Here is a 23,131-nt window from a genome sequence, read left to right as displayed (position 1 = left end):
GCTCGTAGGATGGAGCCCCGCATTGGGCTCCCCATTCAATGGGAATCTGCTTGGATATTCTCTCCCTGTACCCCTTCCCCCATGCTCTCTCTCTCAAATAAATAAATGTTTAAAAAATAAATAAAGAGGACTCTGAATGGAAAGGAGTAAGAGTAAGAAGAGTAGGAAGCACAAAAACAGTAAAAATAACTATATCCATAAATATTAGTTAACAGACTCACAAAATAAAAGGATGTAAAATATGACATCATATACTCAAAAGTGGTATATAGAGGGAGAGGAGTAAAGAATGGGTTCAAACTTAAGCTACCATCAATTTAATGAATTTAATATAGATTTCCATATGCAGGTGTTTTATACAAACCTAATGGCAGCCACATATCAAAAACTAGTCAAAGACACGTTAAAAAACAAAGAGAAGGGGGACACCTGGGTTGCTCAGTGGTTGAGCATCTGCCTTTGGCTCAGGGCATGATCCCAGAGTCCTGGGATTGTGTCCCACATCAGGCTTCCCATATGGAGCCTGCTTCTTCCTCTGCCTAGGTCTCTGCCTCTCTCTCTATCTCTTTCTCTCTCTGTGTCTCTCATGAATAAATAAATAAATAAAATCTTAAAAAAAAAAAAAAAAAAAGGAGGGATCCCTGGGTGGCGCAGCAGTTTGGCGCCTGCCTTTGGCCCAGGGCGCGATCCTGGAGACCCGGGATCGAATCCCACATCGGGCTCCCGGTGCATGGAGCCTGCTTCTCCCTCTGCCTGTGTCTCTGCCTCTCTCTCTCTCTCTGTGACTATCATAAATAAATAAATTAAAAAAAAAAAAAAAAAAGGAGAAGGGAATCCAAGTATACTACTAAAGAAATCCAACTAATCATGAGAGAGGAGCTCAAGGGAAGAGAGGAACAGAGAACTACAAAAACCACCACAAAACAAGAACAAAATGGCAATGAATACATACCTATCAATAATTACTTTGATTGTAAATGCTCCAATCAAAAGACATAGGATAGCAGAATGGATAAAAAAAAAAATAATAATAAGACCTATGTATATGCTGCTACAAGAAAATCTAAAGACACATGCAGGGCAGCCCCAGTGGTGCAGCGGTTTAGCGCTGCCTGCAGCCCAGGGCGTGATCCTGGAGACCCTGGATAGAGTCCCACGTCAGGCTCTCTGCATGAAGCCTGCTTCTCCCTCTGCCTATGTCTCTGCCTCTCTCTCTCTCTGTGTCTATCATGAATAAATAAATAAAATCTTTAAAAAAAAAGACACATGCAGATTGAAAGGGAAGGGATGAAGAAGCATTTGTTATATAAATAGAAGTGAAAAGAAAACCCGGGTAGTAATATTTATATCAAACAAAATAAACTTTAAAACAAAGACTGCAACAAGGGACAAAAAAGGACATATAATCATAAAGAGAACAATCCAAGAAGAAGATATAAAAATTATAGACATTTTTGCACCCAACATGGGAGCACTCAAATATATAGTTAATAACAAACACGAAAGAAGTAATTGATAGTAATACAATAATAGTAACAGACTTTAACACTCCACTTACATCAATAGACAGATTAACCAAACAGAAAATCAACAAGGAGACAGTGGCTTGGAATGACACATTAGACCAGATGGGTTTAACAGATATATTCAGAATATTCCATCCTAAATCAGCAAAATACACATTCTTTTCATTTCTCTAAAATAGTTCACATATTAGGCCATAAAACAAGCCTCAACAAATTCAAGAAGATCAAAGTCATACCGTGCATCTTTTCTGACCACAACACCATGACACTAGAAATCGATCATAAGAAAAAAATCTGGAAAGAGGACAAATACAAGGAGGGTAAATAACATGCTACTAAACAATTAACAGGTCAACCAAGAAATGCAAGAAGAAACCAAAAAATACATAGAGACAAATGGAAATGAAAACACAATGGCCTAAAATCTTTAGGATGCAGCATGCAGATGTCTAAGAGGGATATTTATAGCAAAACAAGCCTAGCTTAAAAAGCAAAAGCAGTCTCAAATGAACAACCTAACCTTACACCTAACAGACTAGGAAAAAAAATAATAAAAAAAAATCTGAAACCAGTAGATGGGAGGAAATAATAAAAATTAAAGCAGAAATAAATGAAATAGAAATTTAACACACACACACACACACACACACACACACACACACACACAGTAGAACAGATCAATGAAACCATGAGCTGGTTCTATAAAAAGATCAACAAAACTTATAAACTTTTAGCCAGACTCATCAAAAAAAAAGGAAAAAAAAAGATGACTCAAATAAAGAAAACCAGAAATGAAAGAGAAGAAATAGAACTGACACCACAGAAATACAAAGGATTTTAAGAGAGTATTATTAAAAAAAATTAGGGCAGCCCTGGTGGCACAGCGGTTTAGCGCCACCTGCAGCCCAGGACCTGATCCTGGAGACCTGGGATGGAGTCCCACGTCAGGCTCCTGCATGGAGCCTGCTTCTCCCTCCTCCAGTGTCTCTGCCTCTCTCTATATATCATAAATAAATAAATAAATAAATCTTTAAAAAAAAATTACAAGCCAACAAATTAGACAACCTAAAAGAAATGGATAAATTCCTAGAAATATACAACCTCCCAAAACTGAATCAGAAATAAATAGAAAATTTGAACAGACCAATTACCAGCAATGAAATTGAATCAGTAATCAAAAAACCAACATGGGCACTTGGCTAGCTCAGTTGGCAGAGCATGTGACTCCTGATGTCAGGGTTGAAAATCAAGCCCCATGTTGGATGTGGAGCCTACATTAAAAAAACAAAACAAATAACCCTCCCAAAAGATAAAAGTTCAGAGCCATATGGCTTCACAGGTGAATTCTACCAAACATTTAAAGAAGAGTTAAGGGCAGCCCGGGTGGCTCAGCAGTTTAGTGCCTGCCTTCGGCCCAGGGTGTGATCCTGGAGTCCCGGGATTGAGTCTCACATTGGGCTCCCTGCATGGGGCCTGCTTCTCCCTCTGCCTGTGTCTCTGCCTCTCTGTCTCTCAAGAATAAATAAAAATAAAATCTTTAAAATAAAAAAAGTAGGGGCAGCCTGGGTGGCTCGGTGGTTTGGCGCCTGCCTTTGGCCCAGGACGTGATCCTGGAGACCTGGAATCGAGTCCCACGTCGGGCTCCCTGTGTGGAGCCTGCTTCTCCCTCTGCCTGTGTCTCTGCCTCTCTCTGTGTGTCTCTCATGAATAAATGAATAAAATATTTAAAATAAAATAAAATAAAAAAAGTAAAGAAGAGTTAATACCTATTCTTCTCTGGGACGCCTGGGTGGCTCAGTGGTTTGGCGCCTGCCTTTGGCTCAGGATGTGATCCTGGGGTCCTGGGATCAAGTCCAGCATCGGGCTCCCTGCATGGAGCTTGCTTCTCCCTCTGCCTATGTTCTCTCTGCCTTTCTCTCTGTGTCTCTCATGAATAAATAAATAAAATCTTTAAAAAAAAAAAAAAACAACCTATTCTTCTCAAACTATTCCAAAAAGTAGAAGAGGAAGGAAAACTTCCAAATACATATTACCCTGATACCAAAACCAGATAAAGACACTACAAGAAAAGAGAACTACAGGCCAACATCTCTGTTAAACATAGATGCAAAAAATCCTCAACAAAATATAGCAAACAATCCAACAATACACTTAAAAAAATCATTCACCACGATCAAGTGGGATTTGTTCCTGGGATGCAAGGGTGGTTCAATATTTGCAAGTTACTCAACATGATACATCATATCAATAAGAGAAAGAGGGGACACCTGGGTGGTTCAGTCAGGTTAAGCATCTGCCTTTGGCTCAGGTCATGATCTTGGGGTCCTAGGATGGAGCCCTGCATCAGGCTCTCTGCTCAGTGGGGAGCCTGCTTCTCCCTCTCCCTCTCTCTGTGCTCTCAAATCGATCAATCAATAATCAATCTTTTTAAAAAGAGAAAAATAGTTTAAAAAAATAAGAGAAAGGGTATGATCATTTCAGTAGATGCATAAAAAACATTTGACAAAGTACACTATCCATTCATGATAAAAACCCTCAACGAAGTAGGTTTAGAGGGAACGTATCTCAATATAATAAAGGACATATATGAAAAACCCACAGCCAATATTATACTTAGTGGTGAAAAACTGAGAGCTTTTCCCCTAAGGTCAGGAACAAGGCAAGGACATATACTCTCACCACTTTTAGTCAACATAGTAGTAGAAGCCCCAGGCACAGCACCCAGACAAGAATAAAAGGCATCAAAATTAGTAAGGAAGAAATAAAACTATTTGCAGATGACATATACTACATATAGAAAATCCTAAAGACTCTACCAAAAATAACTACTAGAACTCATAAATTCAGTAAGATTGGAGGATACAAAATCAATGTACAGAAATCCATTCCATTGCTATATACTAATAAAATAGCAGAAAGAGAAGTTAAGAAACCAACTCAGGACACCGGGGCGTCACAGTGGTTAAGCGTCTGCCTTTGGTTCAGGTCGTGATCCTGGGGTCCTGGGATCAAGTCCTACATCAGGCTCCCCGCAGGGAATCTGCCTCTCCTCTGCCTATGTCTCTGCCTCTCTCTCTGTGTTTCTCATGAATAGATAAAATCTTAAAAAAAAAAAATCTCATTTACAGTTACACTTAAAATAATAAAATACTTAGGAATAAACTTAACCAAAGAGGTGAAAGACCTGTACTTTAAAAATTTTCAAACATTGGGGCCCCTGGGTGGCTCAGTCAGTTAAGCGTCCTACTCTTGGTTTTGGCCCAGGTCATGATTTCAGGGTCATGAGATTGAGCCCCTCATTGGGCTCTACTCAGTGCAGAGTCTGCTCGAGATTCTCTCTCTCCCTCTGCCCCTCCTGCTTGTGCTTGCTCTCTCTCGAATAAGTAAATAAAATCTTTAACAATACTAGCAAACATTGACACAAATGGAAGGATGTTCCATGCTCATAGATTGGAAGAACAAATATTGTTAAAATTTCCATACTACCCAAAGCAATCTATGGATCAAAATACCAACAGCATTTTTCACAGAACTACAACAAACAATCCTAAAAGTTGTATGGAACCACAAAAGACCCTGAATAGCCAAAACAATCTTGAAAAATAAAAACAAAGCTGGGGGTCAGCCCAGGTGGCTCGGTGGTTTAGCGCCGCCTTCAGCCCAGGGCATGATCCTGGAGACCTAGGATCAAGTCCCACGTCGGGATCCCTGCATGGGGCCTGCTTCTCTCTCTGCCTGTGTCTCTGCCTCTCTCTCTGTCTCTCATGAATAAATAAATAAATAAAATCTTTTTTAAAAAAGCTGAAGTATCACAGTTTCAGATTTCAAGTTTTATTACAAAGCTATAGTAATCAAAACAATATGGTACTAGCACAAAAATACACATCGATCCCTGGAACAGAATAGAAAGTCCAGAAATAAAGTCATGATTATATGGTCAATCTTTGACAAAGGAGGCAAGAATATCCAATGGGAAAAAGACAGTACCTTCAACAAGTGGTGTTGGGAAAACTGGATAGCTACATGCAAAAGTATGAAACTGGGCCAATTTCTTACACTATACACAAAAATAACTCAAGATGGATTAAAGACCTAAATATGAGACTTGAGACCATAAAAATTCCAGAAGAGAGCACAGGCAGTAATTTCTCCAGACAACAGCTGTAACGTTTTCTTAGATATGTCTCCTCAGGTAAGGTATAAATAAAACCTTTGGCACAGCAAACAATCAGCAAAACTAAAAGTCTACTGAACAGAAGATATTTGCAAATGACATCTGATAAAAGGTTAGTATCCAAAATATATAAAGAACTTAAAAAAAGAGAGAGAGCTTAAATAACACACCAGAAAACCAAACAATCCGATTTTAAAATGGGCAGAACACACAAACACACATTTGTCCAAAGACATAGTTGGCCAACAGACACAGGAAATGATGCTCAGTGTCACTCAACAGAGAAATGCAAATCAAAACGACGAGATATATCCTCACACCTGTCAGAATGGCTAAAATAAAAAACACAAGAAATGGGGCACCTGGCCTGCTCAGTCAGAAGAGTGTGTGACTCTTGATCTCAGAGCTGCATGTTTGAGCCTCACGTTCGGTGTGGAGATTACATAAAAATAAAGAGTTTGCTTATCATGATGAGCTCTGAGTAATGTATTGAATTTTAGTACATCTGAAACTAATATAACACTGCATTTCAACTACACTGGAATTAATTTTTTTTAATTAAGTTTGATAAAAAGGAAGAAAGGAATGGTAGCCTGTTAGGGAGGTCAGTGGGAGTTTTTAGAGGTGTTGGGGGGTGTTTTAGGTTGACAGACAAGAGTTGTGAAATTATGTTGTATCTAACAGAAGCATATTTGTTGAGTAGAAACTAGTCTTAGGTTCAGTTCCTGAGAGTATGTGAATTAAACTGACAGAATGCAGATTAACAGGAGAAAAGGCACAGTTTTTAATAATATTGTTATATCCAAAGGAGTGGAAAATACTAATAAGGCTAAATCTTGGGAACATTGGTATTTCAGAGTCAGTAGAAGAGGAAAACAACCAGGGGAGACTAATGCCAGTTATGCCAAAGAAGAAAATCTGTCAGCAACATACTGGGGTAGGAAACGGGAAAGTCATGGTGGTAAGCTGTGGACAGATCACATGATTATACACTGGGGACAAAGGGCCATTGGCAATTAGTAGATCAGTGTTGTCTTTTGAACAAGTAGCTTCAAAAAAAAAATAAGAGTAGCTTCAGAAGAGCTAGAACAGAAACTTGAGGGCATGGGGTTGAAGACGAGCCATTATCGTTTTATTGCCTGTTAGCTGCAAATTCACCCTTTTCACCTGTTCTGTCAAAGTGCACCTGAAGCTGTGTCAGTAGAGGGCGCAGGAGACCGTGCAAGAGGAAAAGGTAGTTCGTTCTTGCAACATCTCCTATTTCCCCAGTGCTACATACCCAGGGCTGCTCCAGCACGCTGCTGCTCTGCCGTGGACAGCAGCCAGCAGCTTCCCTGAGCACCTGCTCCCACACCCAAATTACAAAAGGCAGCTTTATGGAATGCCTTTGGTGTCTGGCACGCCACCTCCTTATGAATAGCTTTTCCCCAGCACCCTAGAGCAAAGGTCATTAAATGTTTTCCTATAAAGCACCAGAAAGAATATTTTAGGTTGTACCAGCCATTGGGTCCAACACTATTCAATTCTTTTTGCTGTAGTGCAAAATAGCCACATACAATAAATGGACAAAGCTGTGCTCCAACAGAACTTTATAGATACTGACATTTTTATTTCATGTGACTTTCACATACCAGGGAATATTATTTTCAAACATTTAAAAACGCCAAAAACCATTCTTACCTCCCAGACTATGTAAAAACAGGCAGTGGCCCAGGCTGTAGGCTGTAGTTTGAGGGCTTCTGTCCTAGAGGGCAGGTTTTCACCTGGAAAGCCTCACAGCAACTTCTCAGCTCTTCGGGGAGCCACACTGCCCTCTCCCACAAGGTCTGGGATCTCAGCCCAGTGAATGGGGCTTAGCAGAAAATAGAGCTCTTTTTTGTGTGCCCTCCCAGCCCTGGGGGTAATGGCTGCTCCATATTATCTGCTATTTCCATTTTTTTTTTTGAGATTTTATTTATTCATGAGAGAGAGAGAGAGAGAATTAAGAGGCAGAGACACAGGCAGAGGGAGAAGCAGGCTCCATGCAGGGAGCCTGACATGGGACTGGATCCCAGGACTCCAGGATCACACCCTGGGCCAAAGCGCTTAACCGCTGAGCCACCCAGGGATCCCCCTATTCCCATTCTCTTTAACGTTCTCATTACTTTCTGCTGGCTCTATCAATTTCTTTTGCTGCATAACAAATTACCAGAAATTTAGCATCTGAAGACAAACATTTATTTTTTTTAATTTTATTTATTTTTTTAAGTGTTTTTTTTTTTTTAAGATTTTATTTATTTATTCATAGAGACAGAGAGAGAGAGGCAGAGACACAGGCAGAGGGAGAAGCAGGCATCATACAGAGAGCCTGAGGTGGGACTCGATCCAGGGTCTCCAGGATCACGCCCTGGGCTGCAGGGGGCACTAAACCGCTGCGCCACCAGGGCTGCCCGACAAACATTTATTATCTCAGTTTCCATGAGTCAGGAGTATAGGCATCACCTAAGTGGATCCTTTTCTCAGGGTCTCAGGACTGCAGTGATGACGGGCAGGATTGTGATCTCCTCGAGCTGGGTCCTCTTCCAAGCTTACTGGTCAGCAGAATTCAGTTCTTGAGGTTATGGGACTGAGGTCCTTCCACCCCACCCCACCCCCAACCACCTGGCCTCCTGCTGTTTCCTGATAGGTAACCGTCTCTACAACATGGCAGTTTGCTTTAAGGCTAAAGGGAGAGCACATCTATAGTTTGTATTTCTTGTCTCCTCTCTCCAGGGGCTGTTAAAATTTCTCTCTTAATTCAGTCAAATTATTAGGGATCTTAATCACATCAATACCTAAAATCCCCTGGCCTTTGCCATAAAATGGAACAACTTTGGAGTGGCAGTCCATCATCTTCACAGGCCCTATCCACAGTCTTGGGGAAAGGAATATATAAAGCATATACACCAGAGATAAGAAATCTTGGGGCCATCCTAGAGTTCGGCCTGCTACAGAAGGGACAAAAATCTTCAGTAAATGTTCAATCTAGCTTTTATATTTTAATGTTGTTCTTTTCATAGTGTTTGAAGAAATTTCCTATTGAAAGCAAAATACTTCAGGATAGTTTAATTTCATATAAAATGTGTTTGCACTATGATTACTCATTACGTAAGATGTTGAATAACTGGTGCTTTAACTCAACCAACCACAGCACTCATGGTTCACAACGTTCTCCATCAATTCTGCCCCAGGACATGAGTGTTTGCCAAAATGCCAATTTGTTTAAAACAAACGTAGATTCATTCAGAATAAAACTGTTTAAAAAAAATAAAAAATAAAAAAAAAAATAAATAAATAAAATAAAACTGTTTGATTTTCCTGTCAGAAGTTACACATTCTAGGTTATACATTTTATATTAAATACACAGGACTGTAAGTACTCATACAAAACTGTAATTTGTAGTTGGATTCAGAGCATTTCTCAACCTGTTACCTTATGTATATACTACGAAATTTGATTCAATAGGAGTCAAATGAAGAGTTAGGAAATTCAGTTTTAAAATGTTTTATTTCACAGGTTGTAAAAAAATGTTTATATGTACAAGACTCAAAGTAAATAGAAAGGCAGCTCTCAATCACAAATGGATGAGACAGGAGTCATTCAAACTCTACTGTGGAAGCCTATTTAAGGCACACACCTCATAAATAATTTTAACTATGCCAAGTTCTGGTTTTTATATCAGATCTGCAAAATAGGACACTGTGGTCAAATTTTAAGATTGGTAAAGTCAATTTGAAGCTGCTCATATACAGAGTACAGGTTTCACTACTACAAAGAGAAGATGTTAACTAACAAAATAATAGTCCTCAAAGATCTCTTTGTCCCCATGCTCATACATTTGTAATCTAATTTTCCTTCTTGTAGTTACTCCTCAAATTATAGTCATTATGCATTGAGTTCCCTATGCATCTCACCCATCTCCTTTATCTGAAATAGAAAAAGAGAAAAAAATTAAAATAATTTTCCAACCTTTTGTTCATCCTGAAAATAGTTTAAAAAAAAAAAAGGTGGGGGGAATCAAGACAATTCTCTCCCACATTTATGAACCTTATTTGGAACAGGTAAAATGTACTACAAGGAAGCACACACTGAATGCATGACCCACCCTGCTATTTGGAGGTAAGCTAGCCAAAGTGATGGGGGTGGAGGGGAGTAGTAGGTGAGCTGTATCTTTAACAATGGATAAGGATTTTATTAAATGTATGCCACTTTTACATCTAGTAAGAATCAATATATTTTCTATTATCAATCTTTTAACTTTACAGATGAGGAAATTAAAGTTCAGGGGTAAGTGATTTGTCCCAGATCACACAATTAGTTATAGGCAGAGCTGAGACCAGGTAATGGAAACTACTACTGCTGGCAAACATTGTGCTATGTGGCATGTATGAGACCAACTGCCTTCTACAGACTACTTTGTTTAATTCTTGCAACAAGTCTGTAATATTATATCCCAATTATAGATAAGGAAACATGGAAGCTTGAAGTTAAATAACTTGCCTACTCAGCTAATAAGTAGTCAAACCCACGTCTACATTGCTCTTAATCAAAACACTACATTGTTATTCCAACTTTCTGTTACGTTTCAGTTCAGGGAGAGTCTGTCCATCCCCTAGATCTGTAGTCACCAAACTTGGTAAGCCAGATGATCAACTATGATATGGGGGGAAAAGAAAATCTTACAACTTTCTACTTCTATTAGATTGTTTTCAATACTTTTTTACATTTCTATGTTTCTTGGTAAAATATTACTAAGAAGCACATATACAATTACAGATAAACGCACAAAAATGTAAAAATTGGTTGGTATACTGAAAATGGTATTGAGAGGGTTCAGGAACAAGTGTGTTTCACATCTGATTCCAAGTGACTGACATGCTAATCATCTGTTTCCACACTAATGTACATGACTAGTTAGCATGTAACAAATTCACTAGAATATAAATTAAGGTCTTTTTCAAAATGATTACTTCACTGGGACAGAGACAGTAAACAGGTCATCAGTCACACTGAGTTTCTCTAATGTGAATCCAGAGTATGCCTCTAAAAGATTCCACCAGAAGTTGACACTTTGTCAAACAAAAATTGTAGGCTTCCTATCCCACTATTCTTTGAGACAGAATTCAATATTAGCTAGTCTACCATGGAACTCATGCAAGAGAAAGGAAGGGGCACATGGATGGCTCATTTGGTCCGGTGTCTGACTTCAGCCCAGGTCATGATCCCAGGGGCCTGGGATTGAACCCTGCATCCTATCATCCCCTCAGCGGGGAGTCTTCTTGTGTACACACACATGTACTATGTGCTATGTGGCATGCTATTTTCTAATAAATAAAATCTTAAAAGGGGGGAGGGTGCACCTGGGTGGCTGGCTCAGGTCATGATCTCAAGGTCCTGGGTTTAAAGCCCTCACTGGGCTCCCTGCTCAGCAGGGAGTCTGCTTCTCCCTCTCCCTCCGACTTATGCTCGTTCCCTGTCTCAAATAAATAAAATCTTAAAAAAAAAAAAAGGGAATGTAAGTTAAGAGCAATGAAAGGCAATCCCTAAGACTCTAAGGACTATACACTATAAAGGGGCTCCAGTATAATTGAGTCCTATCAGTATCTAGGAAGGTACAGTGATTATCAGGAGTAAAGATTAAAAACGGATTTTTAAAATAAAGTAATTCATTTACCTCAGCCTTCTCATACTTTGCCATTCTGTTCTTTCTGGAAATAACCTGAATGGAAGAAAAATGATTATTATTTTAGGACTGGTATCCAAAGAAAAAGTTGATCTAAACTGACACACAAATGCTTTTAATGGACATAATTCCTATCTGAATTTAAAAATCTATTCACAGGGATCCCTGGGTGGCGCAGTGGTTTAGCGCCTGCCTTTGGCCCAGGGCGCGATCCTGGAGACCCAGGATCGAATCCCACGTCAGGCTCCCAGTGCATGGAGCCTGCTTCTCCCTCTGCCTGTGTCTCTGCCTCTCTCTCTCTCTCTGTGACTATCATAAATAAATAAAAATTAAAAAAAAAAAATTAAAAAAAAAATAAAAATAAAAATCTATTCACAGACGTTATTTCTTAAATTAAAATTTTCCTACTAGGGCAGCCTGGGTGGCTCAGCGGTTTAGCGCTGCCTTAAGCCCAGGGTGTGACCCTAGAGACCCAGGATCGAGTCCCATGTCAGACTCCCTACATGGAGCCTGCTTCTCCCTCTGCCTGTGTCTCTGCCTTTCTGTGTGTCTCTCATGAATAAATAAACAAAATCTTAAAAAAATAAAAATAAAATTTTCCTACTATAAAGAAAAAAAAAAGCCTATACTTATCATGATGCCCACTGAGTCATGTATAGAATTGTATTTCATTGCATCGTATACTTGAAAGTAATATAACACTGCATATTTCAAAAAAAGAGAAGAAGGGTGGGGGTACAGGATAACTGGGGTGATGATCATTAAGGAGGGCATGTGATGTAATGGGCACTGGGTGTTATATCCACATGATGAATCACGGAACTCTACCTCTGAAACCAGTAATATACTATATGCTAATAGAATTTAAATAAAATACCATTTTAAAAAATTAAGAACACTTTTGAGACCCTTTCCCCCCCAACCCAAAATCTTTTGGAACAACAAAAAGCCTACTACAAAAAAACAAAACAAAACAAAACAAAAAACCTACTACAACCAGTGAAACAAACAACAACAACAAATTGTACTAAGAAATCCACGAACAATCTTTAATAAAATCTAACAGCTTGGTATGCCATTTTGTTCTATCCTAACAAAAATATACACACACAAAAAAAATACACAGAAACTTATATGTATGAGTTTTGGGGAAGGGGGGGCAGTCTAAAAAAGTGGGATCATACAATATCATTTCTCTCCTTGCACAGCCTGTATTAACAGCACAGGAACCTTTCCAGATTAAAAGATACAGATTGTACTCATTCTTTTTAATAACTTTACTCCATATCACGGATATTCCACAATCTACTCCTCTGTTCTCCCACAGATGTACACTCAGGTTGTTTCCAGATTCATCCTTACTAGCAACAACACAATACATAACCTTGACCATGCTTCCTATGTACCTGTGCTTTTTTTTTTTAAATAATAAATTTATTTTTTATTGGCGTTCAATTTGCCAACATACAGAATAACACCCAGGGCTCATCCCGTCAAGTGCTCCCCTCAGTGCCCGTCACCCATTCACCCCCACCCCCCGCCCTCCTCCCCTTCCACCTGTGCTTTCATTTCTATAGGACAGTTTGTTTTCTATCATTCTCTCATGTGTTTATTTTCCATCTGGATTTCTTCTGTAAATCATATATCCATGACTTCTGCTATGCTTTATTTAATGTTCTCATCAATTTGTAAGAACTTGTTTTATATTATGTATAACAGTCTTTCTGGCTTTATGCATTACATTTTCTCCTAACCGACTGTTGATATTTTTACTTTATAGTATCTTTGCCATATAAAATGTTTAATTTCAATTTACTGAAATATGTGTATTTTCATTCATGGATTCTAGATTTCTTGCTTTATTTGGTTACCACAAGATTGTACAAACATTTCCTAAATTAATTTTAAGACTGGTTCTAATTTTTTAAACATTTTAACCATAATCCAATTGGAATATGTGTTTGAATATGGTGTGCTATGCATAATGTGCCATTCATACTGTTGAGCAATATAGCTCGCCCTGATGAGGTGAAATGGGAATTCAACTTTTGTTTTCTTCCAGTAGACAGCTGAGTATAATTCCATTGAGCTGAAAACATAAGTTCCCACATACTCTCACTTCTATTTCTGAATTCTGCTATATTGTTAAGATTTTCTAATGCTGGAGCACCTTTACATTTCTAGAATAAACCCTGTCTGTTCAGGTGGTACCTTCTCCATCTGAAGCACTGCTACATTCGATTTGCTAATCTTTTGTTTACAACTGCTTTTCATAGTTACCACTTTTAATCCTTTCCAAACTAACTTTAGTTGGTGTTCTGTTGTTTCATTAAATGGTTTGGGAGTTCGGGTATTTTGCACTGACGCTAGCAGGACTGTCAGGACTATCTGCAGTGAGAGCTAAAGGACATCTGCTGCTTGATAGCAACATAAGTGACCTATGAGGTGCTCGGCTACAAGCTTTTCTCCAGCTAGTATCCTTTCTTGCTTCATAAAGTGACTGTTTTATAAAAAAGGACCAGATGTTGGGCAGCCCGGGTGGCTCAGCAGTTTAGCGCCACCTTCAGTCCAGGGCATGATCCTGGAGACCAGGATCGAGTCCCATGTCTGGCTCCCTGCATGGAGCCTGCTTCTCCCTCTGCATGTGTCTCTGCCTCTCTCTCTCTGGGTCTCTCATGAATAAAGAAATAAAATCTTAAAAAAAAAAAAAAAAAAAAAGACCAGATGCAAGAGATTCATTCACTACACAGAATTATAAAAAATGAAGATGTTTCATTAATATGTTCTGGAAAATGCCCTTAAGTGAAAGTTGACTTGTTCTATACTCACCAGCACAACGATTCCAGCAATAACTGCTAGTGTCACAACCACAATGACAGCGATAATACCAGCTTGTAGACCCTGCATTGAAAATTCAGGTGGTTTTTCATCAACATAGTAAATTGCAGTTCGACCAGGATCCAGATCCAATTGTTCCCCGTTTACTCTTAGGTCCATTTTACTGGAATGGAACAAGGATTCGTCTTTAACCTGTATGGAGAAGGAGAAAAGCAATTTAAAATACTTAAGAAAACCGACCATGGCCACATAGAATTACTTGCCAATTATACACAGAAAGAACTGCTACCAAGGATCTTTGTGGTTTCAGTGGTAACAATCTCATATGCTGAAACTCTAAAAAAAACCTTTTTGCTGCGGGAAATTGCCAAACATATACGAAAGTAAAAAGAATAGTATAACGAATTTCTGTTATCCCTATCATCCTGGATTCAACAATAGCAACATTCGGCCAACTTGTTCAATCCATTCTTCTATCCTTCTGCTTCTCCTCCTCCCCCCTGGGCCAGTTAGTTATTTGAGGTAAATCTCAGGTTTCATCAGACGATGGCTCACTAGAATATATTAAAGTATATTCATTTTTTTTGTAATATATTAAAGTAGAAACAAACTATTTTCATCACACTGGTTGATTAATCACATACAGCATTTCTAACATAACTTCTTGTTCATGGACATTATAATGGAAGGCTACACACACACAAACGAAGTAACTATCAAGGACGTGATAGGTAAGAATTATGAGAAAATAATGTAGGTAAAAGAATTTGAAAAAAAGCCATAAATATATAACAAACAGGTCAGAAAGGTGAGGAATGTACATGGGAGGGATGAGGACTAAGTTAACTGCAGCACAAGAACCACTAGGAGAACAGAGGTGTGGCTGATGTGGAGAAAAAGATGATGAAAGATCTTGAATCCACGAAGCATGCCAGACATTATAGTCATTTCTAAACACAGGAATAAAATAAGGGAGATTATACTCACATCTTTTTCAAAATAATAAGCCACATCAGCTATGTCCACATCATTCTGAGCTTTCTGAGATGAATTTTGCATCAGATCAATAGTGATAAGATCATTCTCATACTGGGGGGAAAAATTAAAAATACTAAATTAATATTGGTACAACCAAAATCATCTAAAAATATGGTTCAATTATCAGAATATTCAGTTTTTGATGTTCTGTAATCTACATATGTCAGTGTTCCTTTCCATTAGTGGGTAACTCTTATTTAAAAATCTTTGGGAAGGGATCCCTGGGTGGCGCAGCGGTTTGGCGCCTGCCTTTGGCCCAGGGCGCGATCCTGGAGACCCGGGATCGAATCCCACGTCGGGCTCCCGGTGCACGGAGCCTGCTTCTCCCTCTGCCTGTGTCTCTGAGCCTCTCTCTCTCTCTCTGTGACTATCATGAATAAATAAATAAAATCTTTAAAAAAAAAAAAAAAAAAATCTTTGGGAAGGGGTGCCTGGGTGACTCAGTGATTGAGCATCTGTCTTTGGCTCACAGCGGCGTGATCCTGGGGGTGATCCTGGGGTCGTGGGATCAAGTCCCACATCGAGCTCCCTGCAGGGAGCTTGCTTCTTCCTCTGCCTGTGTCTATGTCTCTCTCTCATGAATAAATAAATAAAATCTTTAAAAAAAATAAATAAAAATCCGTGGGAAGTTTTAAAATCTATCCAAGAGAAACAAGACAGCAATGCAACTAAAGGTTAGGATGATGCAAATTTTCTTTTCAAAAGATAATTTTCTCCCCTTGAAAAAAATTTAAAACAAGATATTAAAATATCTTATTTGAAAAACAAAAGAATCTTATTTAGAGGGTGCCTGGCTGGCTCAGTCTGTATAGCATGTGACTCTTTTTTTTTAAGATTTTATGTATTTATTCATAGAGTCAGAGAGAGAAAGAGGCAGAGACACAGGCAGAGGGAGAAGCAGGCATCATACAGAGAGCCTGATGTAGGACTCGATCCAGGGTCTCTAGGATCACACTCTGGGCTGCAGGTGGCGCTAAACCGCTGTGCCACTGGGGCTGCCCAGCATGTGACTCTGGATCTCAAGGTCCTGAGTTCAAGCCTTACATTGGTTATAGACCTTATTTTAAAAAAAACAAAACATTCAAAAAATAAAAAAATAAAACAAAAAATAAAAAAAAATAAAAAAACAAAACAAACAAAAAATAAACCATCTTATTTGGTTAGAAGTACTTTAAAAATAAAATGCTAAAGAAATGCAGTCCAAAATGCACTATACATTTACCATGTTCTGCTTTAAATAGGCAAAAAGGCATATTCCTTCCTATCCTTAAAAATGACATCAATTTTCTGCCTTGAAGAAATTTCATCACATTATTCAAGTATTTTTCAACCAGGATATTTTCCTTAAGGGTAAAACTGAGGTTTTTAAAGGTTAGGGAAGGAAAACAACAATAGGAAATTGAGTTAAGTGTCCAGGGTTTAAAGTGTTAGTCAAATGCAGTTTGACCACTACCAGAAGTCATACCCAAACCATACTATCACCCACCAACTTTCTGAAGCTCATTTACTAAAAACAAAAATCTTACCAGAATATTTGTGATGTATTTTGGATCCAGTTGATAACGGTTTTTGAGTGTCTCCTTAAGTGCACTGTAAATAATTAAAAATCTTTGTCTTAGAAAAAAGCATACTACACAACATTAAGCAGCACTATTTTTTTTAAGAAGCACTACTTTTTATTTTTATTTATTTTTTAAAGATTTTACTTATTTATTCATGAGAGACACAGAGAGAGGCAGAGACATAGGCAGAGGGAGAAGGAGACTCCCTGTGGGGAGCCCAATGTGGGACTCCATCCCAGGACCCCAGGATCATGCCTTGAGCCCAAGGCAGACCCTCAACCACTGAGCCACCCAGGCATCCAAGCACTAGTTTTTATCTAAGCAGGTAGTTCAAGCTCTAGAATTATCATTAACCAACCTTGTTTTAAAATAGTTATGCCAGTACTCCTGGGTGGCTCAGTGGTTGTGCGTCTGCCTTTGGCTCAGGGTGTGATCCCGGAATTCTGGGATCTAGTCCCACATCAGGCTCCCTGCAAGGAGCCTGCTTCTCCCTCTCTCTTTGTCTCTGCCTTCTGTGTCCCTCTGTGTCTGCCTTTATTTATTTATTTATTTATTTATTTATTTATTTATTTATTTATTAATATTCATTCAAATAAATAAATATTTATTCAAATAAAATCTTAAAAAAAAAAGTTATGCCATTCTGCAACTATCATAATAATAACTGATTCAGGCTAGAATCATTTACTGATGCTTGATTAGAAACAGGGTATTTATACAGGATCCTAGTATCTGTCCACAGATTATATTTATTAATTACAAAAAGGTGGGGTGCCTACGTGGCTCAGTATGCTAAGCATTGGCCTTCAGCTCAGGTCAGGATCCTAGGGTCCTGAGATCAAGCCCCACAACAGGCTCAGTGCAGAATCTTTCTCCCTCTGCCTCTGCCGCTACCCCCCTCTGCTTGTGCTCTCTCTCTCAAATAAATGAATAAAATCTTTAAAAAAATTTTTTTAATTAAAAAAATTACAGAGGTAAACAGTAACTGTATATTACAAACCTGATATCCCCTTAACCACAGTTATCACTAATAAAGGACAAGAATACATCATGTACTTCCTGACATGAAGTACTAAGAAGGACACAAAATCACTTAAGTAGTTTTTCTGTCAAAAATGCTTAACTTGGATTTAAGGAAATTTCATATAAATCCAAATCTGAGAGACATTCTATGAAATAATTTGCCTATATTCTTCAAAAATATCTATACGTGTTTAGGTAGATATAGAAAGTACACATACATGTACCTATATAAAAAGAAAATGGGGTAAAACATTCATTGGTGAATCTGAGTGAAGAGTACTATAGGAATCTGTACTATTCTTGCAACTCTATTTCAAAATAAGATTAAAATATTACTGATGGTATCTTATGTTTCATAAATATAAAAAAGCATTAAGACTTGTACAAGTTTTTCTAATGGTGTAGAAGGAAGATCTGAGTATCAACTGTGCAAATATAATGCACTTAACAATACGTACTTTTGCAAACTTTGTGTATCATAAGGTGTTTCTCTTGTTTTGTGTTTTAATTCAATGATGATCCAGCTGTAAAGCAAAAAAACAGTATTTATTTATTAACTGACCATACCAACTCAACCTTTTATAGTATTTTCCTGATAAGCTAGTAGCAAAATTCCCAAGTGGAACCACAGTATAATCAACAGGAAAAGATTTATGCAATAGGTTTGCCCTTAATTTCTTCCTTGGCCCCCACACACATTGCTTATAAAGCACTCATCCAGGAGAAAACATCTCTCTATCTCTCTCTCTTCCTTCCTTCCCTTCCTTTTTCCTTTTCTTTCTTAAGAAAACACCTTTCAAACAAGTCAACCTCTGGCTTTGGGTCACAATACCCAAGGTCATGTAAAGCCAAGGCTTAGCTGGTCATGCCAGGCCATGTTCAAGGGAAGAGACCTAAAGGCACTGAGAGAAACAGAGAAAAGTGACCTTGAGGCTCCAGAACACCAAAGGAGAGAGTGTCTGCCTTGGTCTGGATAACTTTCCAGCTCTAGTCACCTTTAATAAAATCTTTTTTGCTTAAGCTAGCTCGAGTGTTTCTATTCCTTTTCAATGCATAAATCCGAGACAAACATACCTCGTTTTTTTTTTTTTTTTTTTTATTTAAATTCTAGTTAGTTAACATGTAGTCCAATACTAGTTTCAGCACTAACCGTATCTGGTTTTAAAACACAATAAATGAACAAATATATAAACAGCTTACAGTTTTCACTACATTTAACCGCAATCCAACTTTAAGATCTGAACTTTAAGAACTTTAAATCTGAACTTTAAGATCTGAACACTAATCCAACTTTAAGATCTGAAGTGTTAAATAAAAATAGAAGAGGGGAAAAAACATAGAAGAGGAAAATCATGTTTAGTATGCTGCCACAAGAAAAAATTGTTAAAATAAGAACAACATATTGCTAGTGAATTCATAAAATATCTCTGGAGGGTTATATAACAAACTGGGTAGCTGGGGGGTAGAGATAAAATGGAAGCTTTCACTGTATATATATTCTTTCCTCTCCTTTTGAATTCTAAACCACCAAATCATATTACATATTCAAAAATAACTTTACTTAAACGAATCTGAAAAGCATGAAAACAAGGAATATGAGCAGCCAAACTCACTAGGTCCTCACTCGTTCAGTGCAGGATATTTCAGTGTCCTTATCAGTTCTTCGGACCCCAGCAGTGTTCACACACCAGCACGTGGTGGTGCCATTGCACTGCTTGGCTTTAAAGAGCCCCTTCTCATCACAGTCGGGATCATAGAGCCCGTCGTTATTCTGGAAAGCTCCCTCAGGTCTCGCTCTTCTCCCAGACTTTGTGCCGGTCATTTCTGCCTTCATAACCAAACATTTGGTTGCCACTGAAAGGTAAGCTTAATGTTACACTGCAAAGTAACTACAGTTTTATGCTTAAGGAAAAAAAAATTTTTAATTTAACTCCAAACTCCCAGAGCCAAAGATCACAGCAGACTGACATGCTCCCACGTTCACTTTATAAATTTTAAGAAGATTCAGCAAGGAGATAATTTTGACAAAATAACACGATTCAAATTTGAGCCAAAAAAATGCTTCTGATTCCAGACACATCAATTAAAGAAGGCTAAGTCAAAATACAATTTTTAAGGGCAATGAGAATATTCTACTCACGTTTTGAGCAAATGACAGAATTTTGTGCACCAATTGAAGTACATTCGCACTGATTATTTATGTTCAAAGAGCAGTTTGTGGTCAGTTTGTAGTTTTCACAGATACATGCTAGATAAATGAAAAAAACAAAATCCCACTTTAAAATGTGAGTCTTTTTTAAAAATAAATAAAATAAAATGTGAGTCCAACTATGAGCTCTGGTGTCTCAGCTAAATTATACTCTAACAACAATGCCTAAGTTACAGGGCCACAAAGTCTTTAAAAATGGTCCCAAGTGCACCCCCGGTGGCAGAGCGGTTTAGCGCCGCCTGCAGCCTGGGGTGTGATCCTGGAGACCCAGGATCTAGTCCCACATCAGGCTCCCTGCATGGAGCCTGCTTCTCCCTCTGCCTCTCTCTCTCTCCCTCTGAATAAATAAATTAAAAAAAAAAAAAAAAGGTCCCAAGTGTTTTCTTTTTCAGCTCTAATTTGAATGGCTCATAGTATGGTGAATAGTTTGTATATATTTTACAGACACATAGTCTAATTTGCATGTATTCCCAATTTGATTTTGTTAAGCCAATAACAGCCATGCAAACATCGTATTCAGCTTTGCCTCCATGATTCTCCCAGTCTCAGATCCTTTTCTCCCCAGGTACTGCTGAACAAACCCTTGCTTGTTAGCTACGGACTCTTTTCCGGAGAAACTCAACAATTCCAATCCTAGGATCTGTGAATAACTCACATTTCCGCCCTCCTCCCAAGGCCATTTTCTTAAAAAGAGATGCTTGCTTTTAAGCTTAATGGTAACATAACCCTTGGAAAAAATTATACTTTCAAATGAACTTGGGGTACTTTTGTTTGTGGCCTTCCTAACCAAATGAAATCCTAGTACCCAACTTTTAAAGTGATATGGCAAAGCTTATCCTGGATATCAATGCCAGTTTAACAGTTATATCTTTGACTATCTCAAAAGTTCGTTGTAACTTCAAATTGGCAAGCCCCTCTAGTTCCTTTTAATTGTCCAGCTAAGAAAATGCGATCATTAACAACAAAAACCACTGTGACAAGCCAAATTTTTATATAGCTCCTTCATATCTCAAGTTGGCTTTAACCATTCCCCGTTTAAATTATGATTAGGGCACATGGGTGGCTCAAGGGCTGAGCAGCTGCCTTCGGCTCAGGTCATGATCCCGGGTCTGGGATTGAGTCCCGCATTGGGCCCCCTGCATGGAGTTGGCTTCTCCCTCTGCCTGTGTCTGCCTCTGTGGGTCTCTCATGAATGAATGAATGAATGAATGAATGAATGAATGAATGAATAAATAAAATCTTTTTAGAAAAATTATGATTAATATGAACCACCTGAATAATCCATCCAGCACTAAACTGTGTTGGGATCACAAAAGGAGACAGTGGCTGCCCTCAAGGAGCTAAAGCCTTATGCAGCACTCTTGCTCTTTTCGGCTCAAAAGCACCTTTGCGTGGCCAGGGGATGTGAAATTTAAAAGAGAACCAATCAGGTACAGACTTTCTGAACATACAACTAGAGCAACTAGCATCACTTTAAAGCAATTTAAGTACTTAGCCTTATCCTGAGCTAGAAAAACTGCCATTCTTGTGAAAGTATAACGCATCAGGCCCATGCCCCGTTGACGCATAGAGACGGTTCGGGGCAGCTCTGGCCAACTGCCGCTTCACTCCTGGCCTCCATCTTACAGACTAGCAGGAGGCGGCAGACAAGTTGTTTATTCCGAACGAAGAAAACGAAAACTGTAATCAAATCACGCGTCCAATACGTGGATAATGGCGCTACCTTCCTCCCCGAGATTGTTTCGTCACCCCTTTGAAACCGCGGTTTCCAGGCCCGAAAGAAATGGGACAACTCTGCACGTTCTGCGGGAGTAAAAACACTTTCGCTCACAAGATGTAAAACCGGGTTTCGGTTTAGGGCAAGGTTCACAGCAAACGTCTAGGAGACAGACGTCCTGGGAATCAACCGAGGGATTCTCTCGGGGGGCGGGCGGGATCGCGGGGGTTTGTTTCCACCCTGTACAGTCATCGGGGCTTCTGGGGTCCCCGCAGCGCACTCGGCCTGACCCCCACGAGCCTTACACGAGGGGGCAACGCGCCAGGCGCTGCGGCCCAGGACCTGCTCCCGCGCAGGTGCGCGCGGCCCGGCCTCCCCGCAGCCACCTGTGCCCGCGCGAGGCGCACATCCGGGGCCAGCGGCCCGCGCCCGGGGGGAGGGGGGGAGGGGGAGGGGGGCGGCCGCCAACTCCGCGCGGAGGCCCCTCGGCCCCGGCCCCGCCCCCCCCTCCCCGGCCGCGGGCCAGCTTCCCCGGGAGCCGCGCAGAGCGGCGGGGAGGGGAGAGGCGGGGTGGGGCGGCTCCCCGGCGGCTCCCCGGCGGCCGCCTCCCGCGCCCTCCCCACCGGGTCGGCCTCGGACGCGGGGCCCGGCCGCGCCGCCCGAGCCCGCGACTCCGCTCCTTACCTCTCTGAGCCACCGCCACCGCCGCGGTGGCCGCCGCGAGCAGCAGCCCGCACGCGAGGACCTGGGGCCGCGCCATGCCGCGCGCGTCGTCGTCGAGGGGCCGCGGGGCGCGGGGGGCGCGGGGGGCGCGGGGGGCGCGGGGCGGCGGGAGCCCGGGGCCGGCCGGGGCGGGGGCCTGGGAGGCGCGGGGCGGCGGGAGCTCGGCGGCGGGGCGCGGGCGGGCGGGCGGTGCGAGCTCGCCGAGGGACTGCGCGCTCTGCGGCCGCGGCGGGGCGGAGCGGACCTGCCGGACCTGCCGGCCCCGCCCCCGGCCCCGCCCCGGGCCGCTCACCTCTGCCCGCGGGGCCCCGCGTGAGTCACCGCCTGCGGGGGGCGGGGGGGGCAGGTGCTCGCGGGCGGCGCCGCGGCAGGTGCTCCGCCCTGGGCCCGCGGGAGCTGGAGGGCGGTGGGCTGCGGCCGCGACAGCCGGCGGGACTCTTGGTGGCCACCGAGAAAGTCGGGAAAAAACGGAGTCTTCCTTCTGCCGGAGGCAGCACGACTCCGAACCTGGGACCTGGGAGAGATGGGGCCTGAAACAAAGAGGGAGAAGTTGGGAACAGGAAGCTGGAAGCTAAAATGGAATACAAGGGAAGCCGGAGTACGGTCGGAACCACAATAA

The 23,131-nt window shown here is 40.7% G+C and overlaps 1 protein-coding gene across 2 annotated transcripts; it reads right to left on the bottom strand.

Annotated features, from left to right (window-relative positions):
• Window positions 1-9,207: 9,207 nt before the first annotated feature.
• On the bottom strand, window positions 9,208-22,625 carry EPCAM (epithelial cell adhesion molecule). Of its 2 annotated transcripts, none has more exons than XM_025466154.3 (9): window positions 22,474-22,625; window positions 20,004-20,111; window positions 19,477-19,717; window positions 18,322-18,387; window positions 16,805-16,868; window positions 15,228-15,329; window positions 14,232-14,432; window positions 11,394-11,438; window positions 9,208-9,646 (listed from the first exon to the last, which is right to left on the bottom strand). In XM_025466154.3, exons 1-9 carry the CDS (start codon window positions 22,547-22,549, stop codon window positions 9,605-9,607), a joined length of 945 nt encoding a protein of 314 aa, XP_025321939.1. In that variant the 5' UTR covers window positions 22,550-22,625; the 3' UTR covers window positions 9,208-9,604. The 2 variants fall into 2 exon arrangements, with proteins under 2 accessions (XP_025321939.1, XP_025321949.3); XM_025466164.3 differs by lacking the exon at window positions 22,474-22,625 and adding an exon at window positions 21,345-21,372.
• Between the last annotated feature and the right edge of the window lie 506 nt (window positions 22,626-23,131).

Source organism: Canis lupus, chromosome 10 (genome assembly GCF_003254725.2).
Source record: "Canis lupus dingo isolate Sandy chromosome 10, ASM325472v2, whole genome shotgun sequence".
Lineage (NCBI taxonomy): Eukaryota > Metazoa > Chordata > Mammalia > Carnivora > Canidae > Canis > Canis lupus.
The sequence above is the reverse complement of the archived record's forward strand: the minus strand, read 5'-3'. Positions and strand labels throughout refer to the sequence as shown.

Bases quoted from the DNA above. Each gene is read 5' to 3' on its own strand.
- EPCAM (XM_025466154.3), bottom strand. From the start codon at position 22,549: ATGGCGCGGCCCCAGGTCCTCGCGTGCGGGCTGCTGCTCGCGGCGGCC. The intron at 20,112-22,473 runs GTAAGGAGCGGA...TCATTTATCTAG, and splicing joins GGTGGCGGTGGCTCAGAGAG to CATGTATCTGTGAAAACTAC. The intron at 9,647-11,393 runs GTAAATGAATTA...TTTCTATTTCAG, and splicing joins CAAAGTATGAGAAGGCTGAG to ATAAAGGAGATGGGTGAGAT.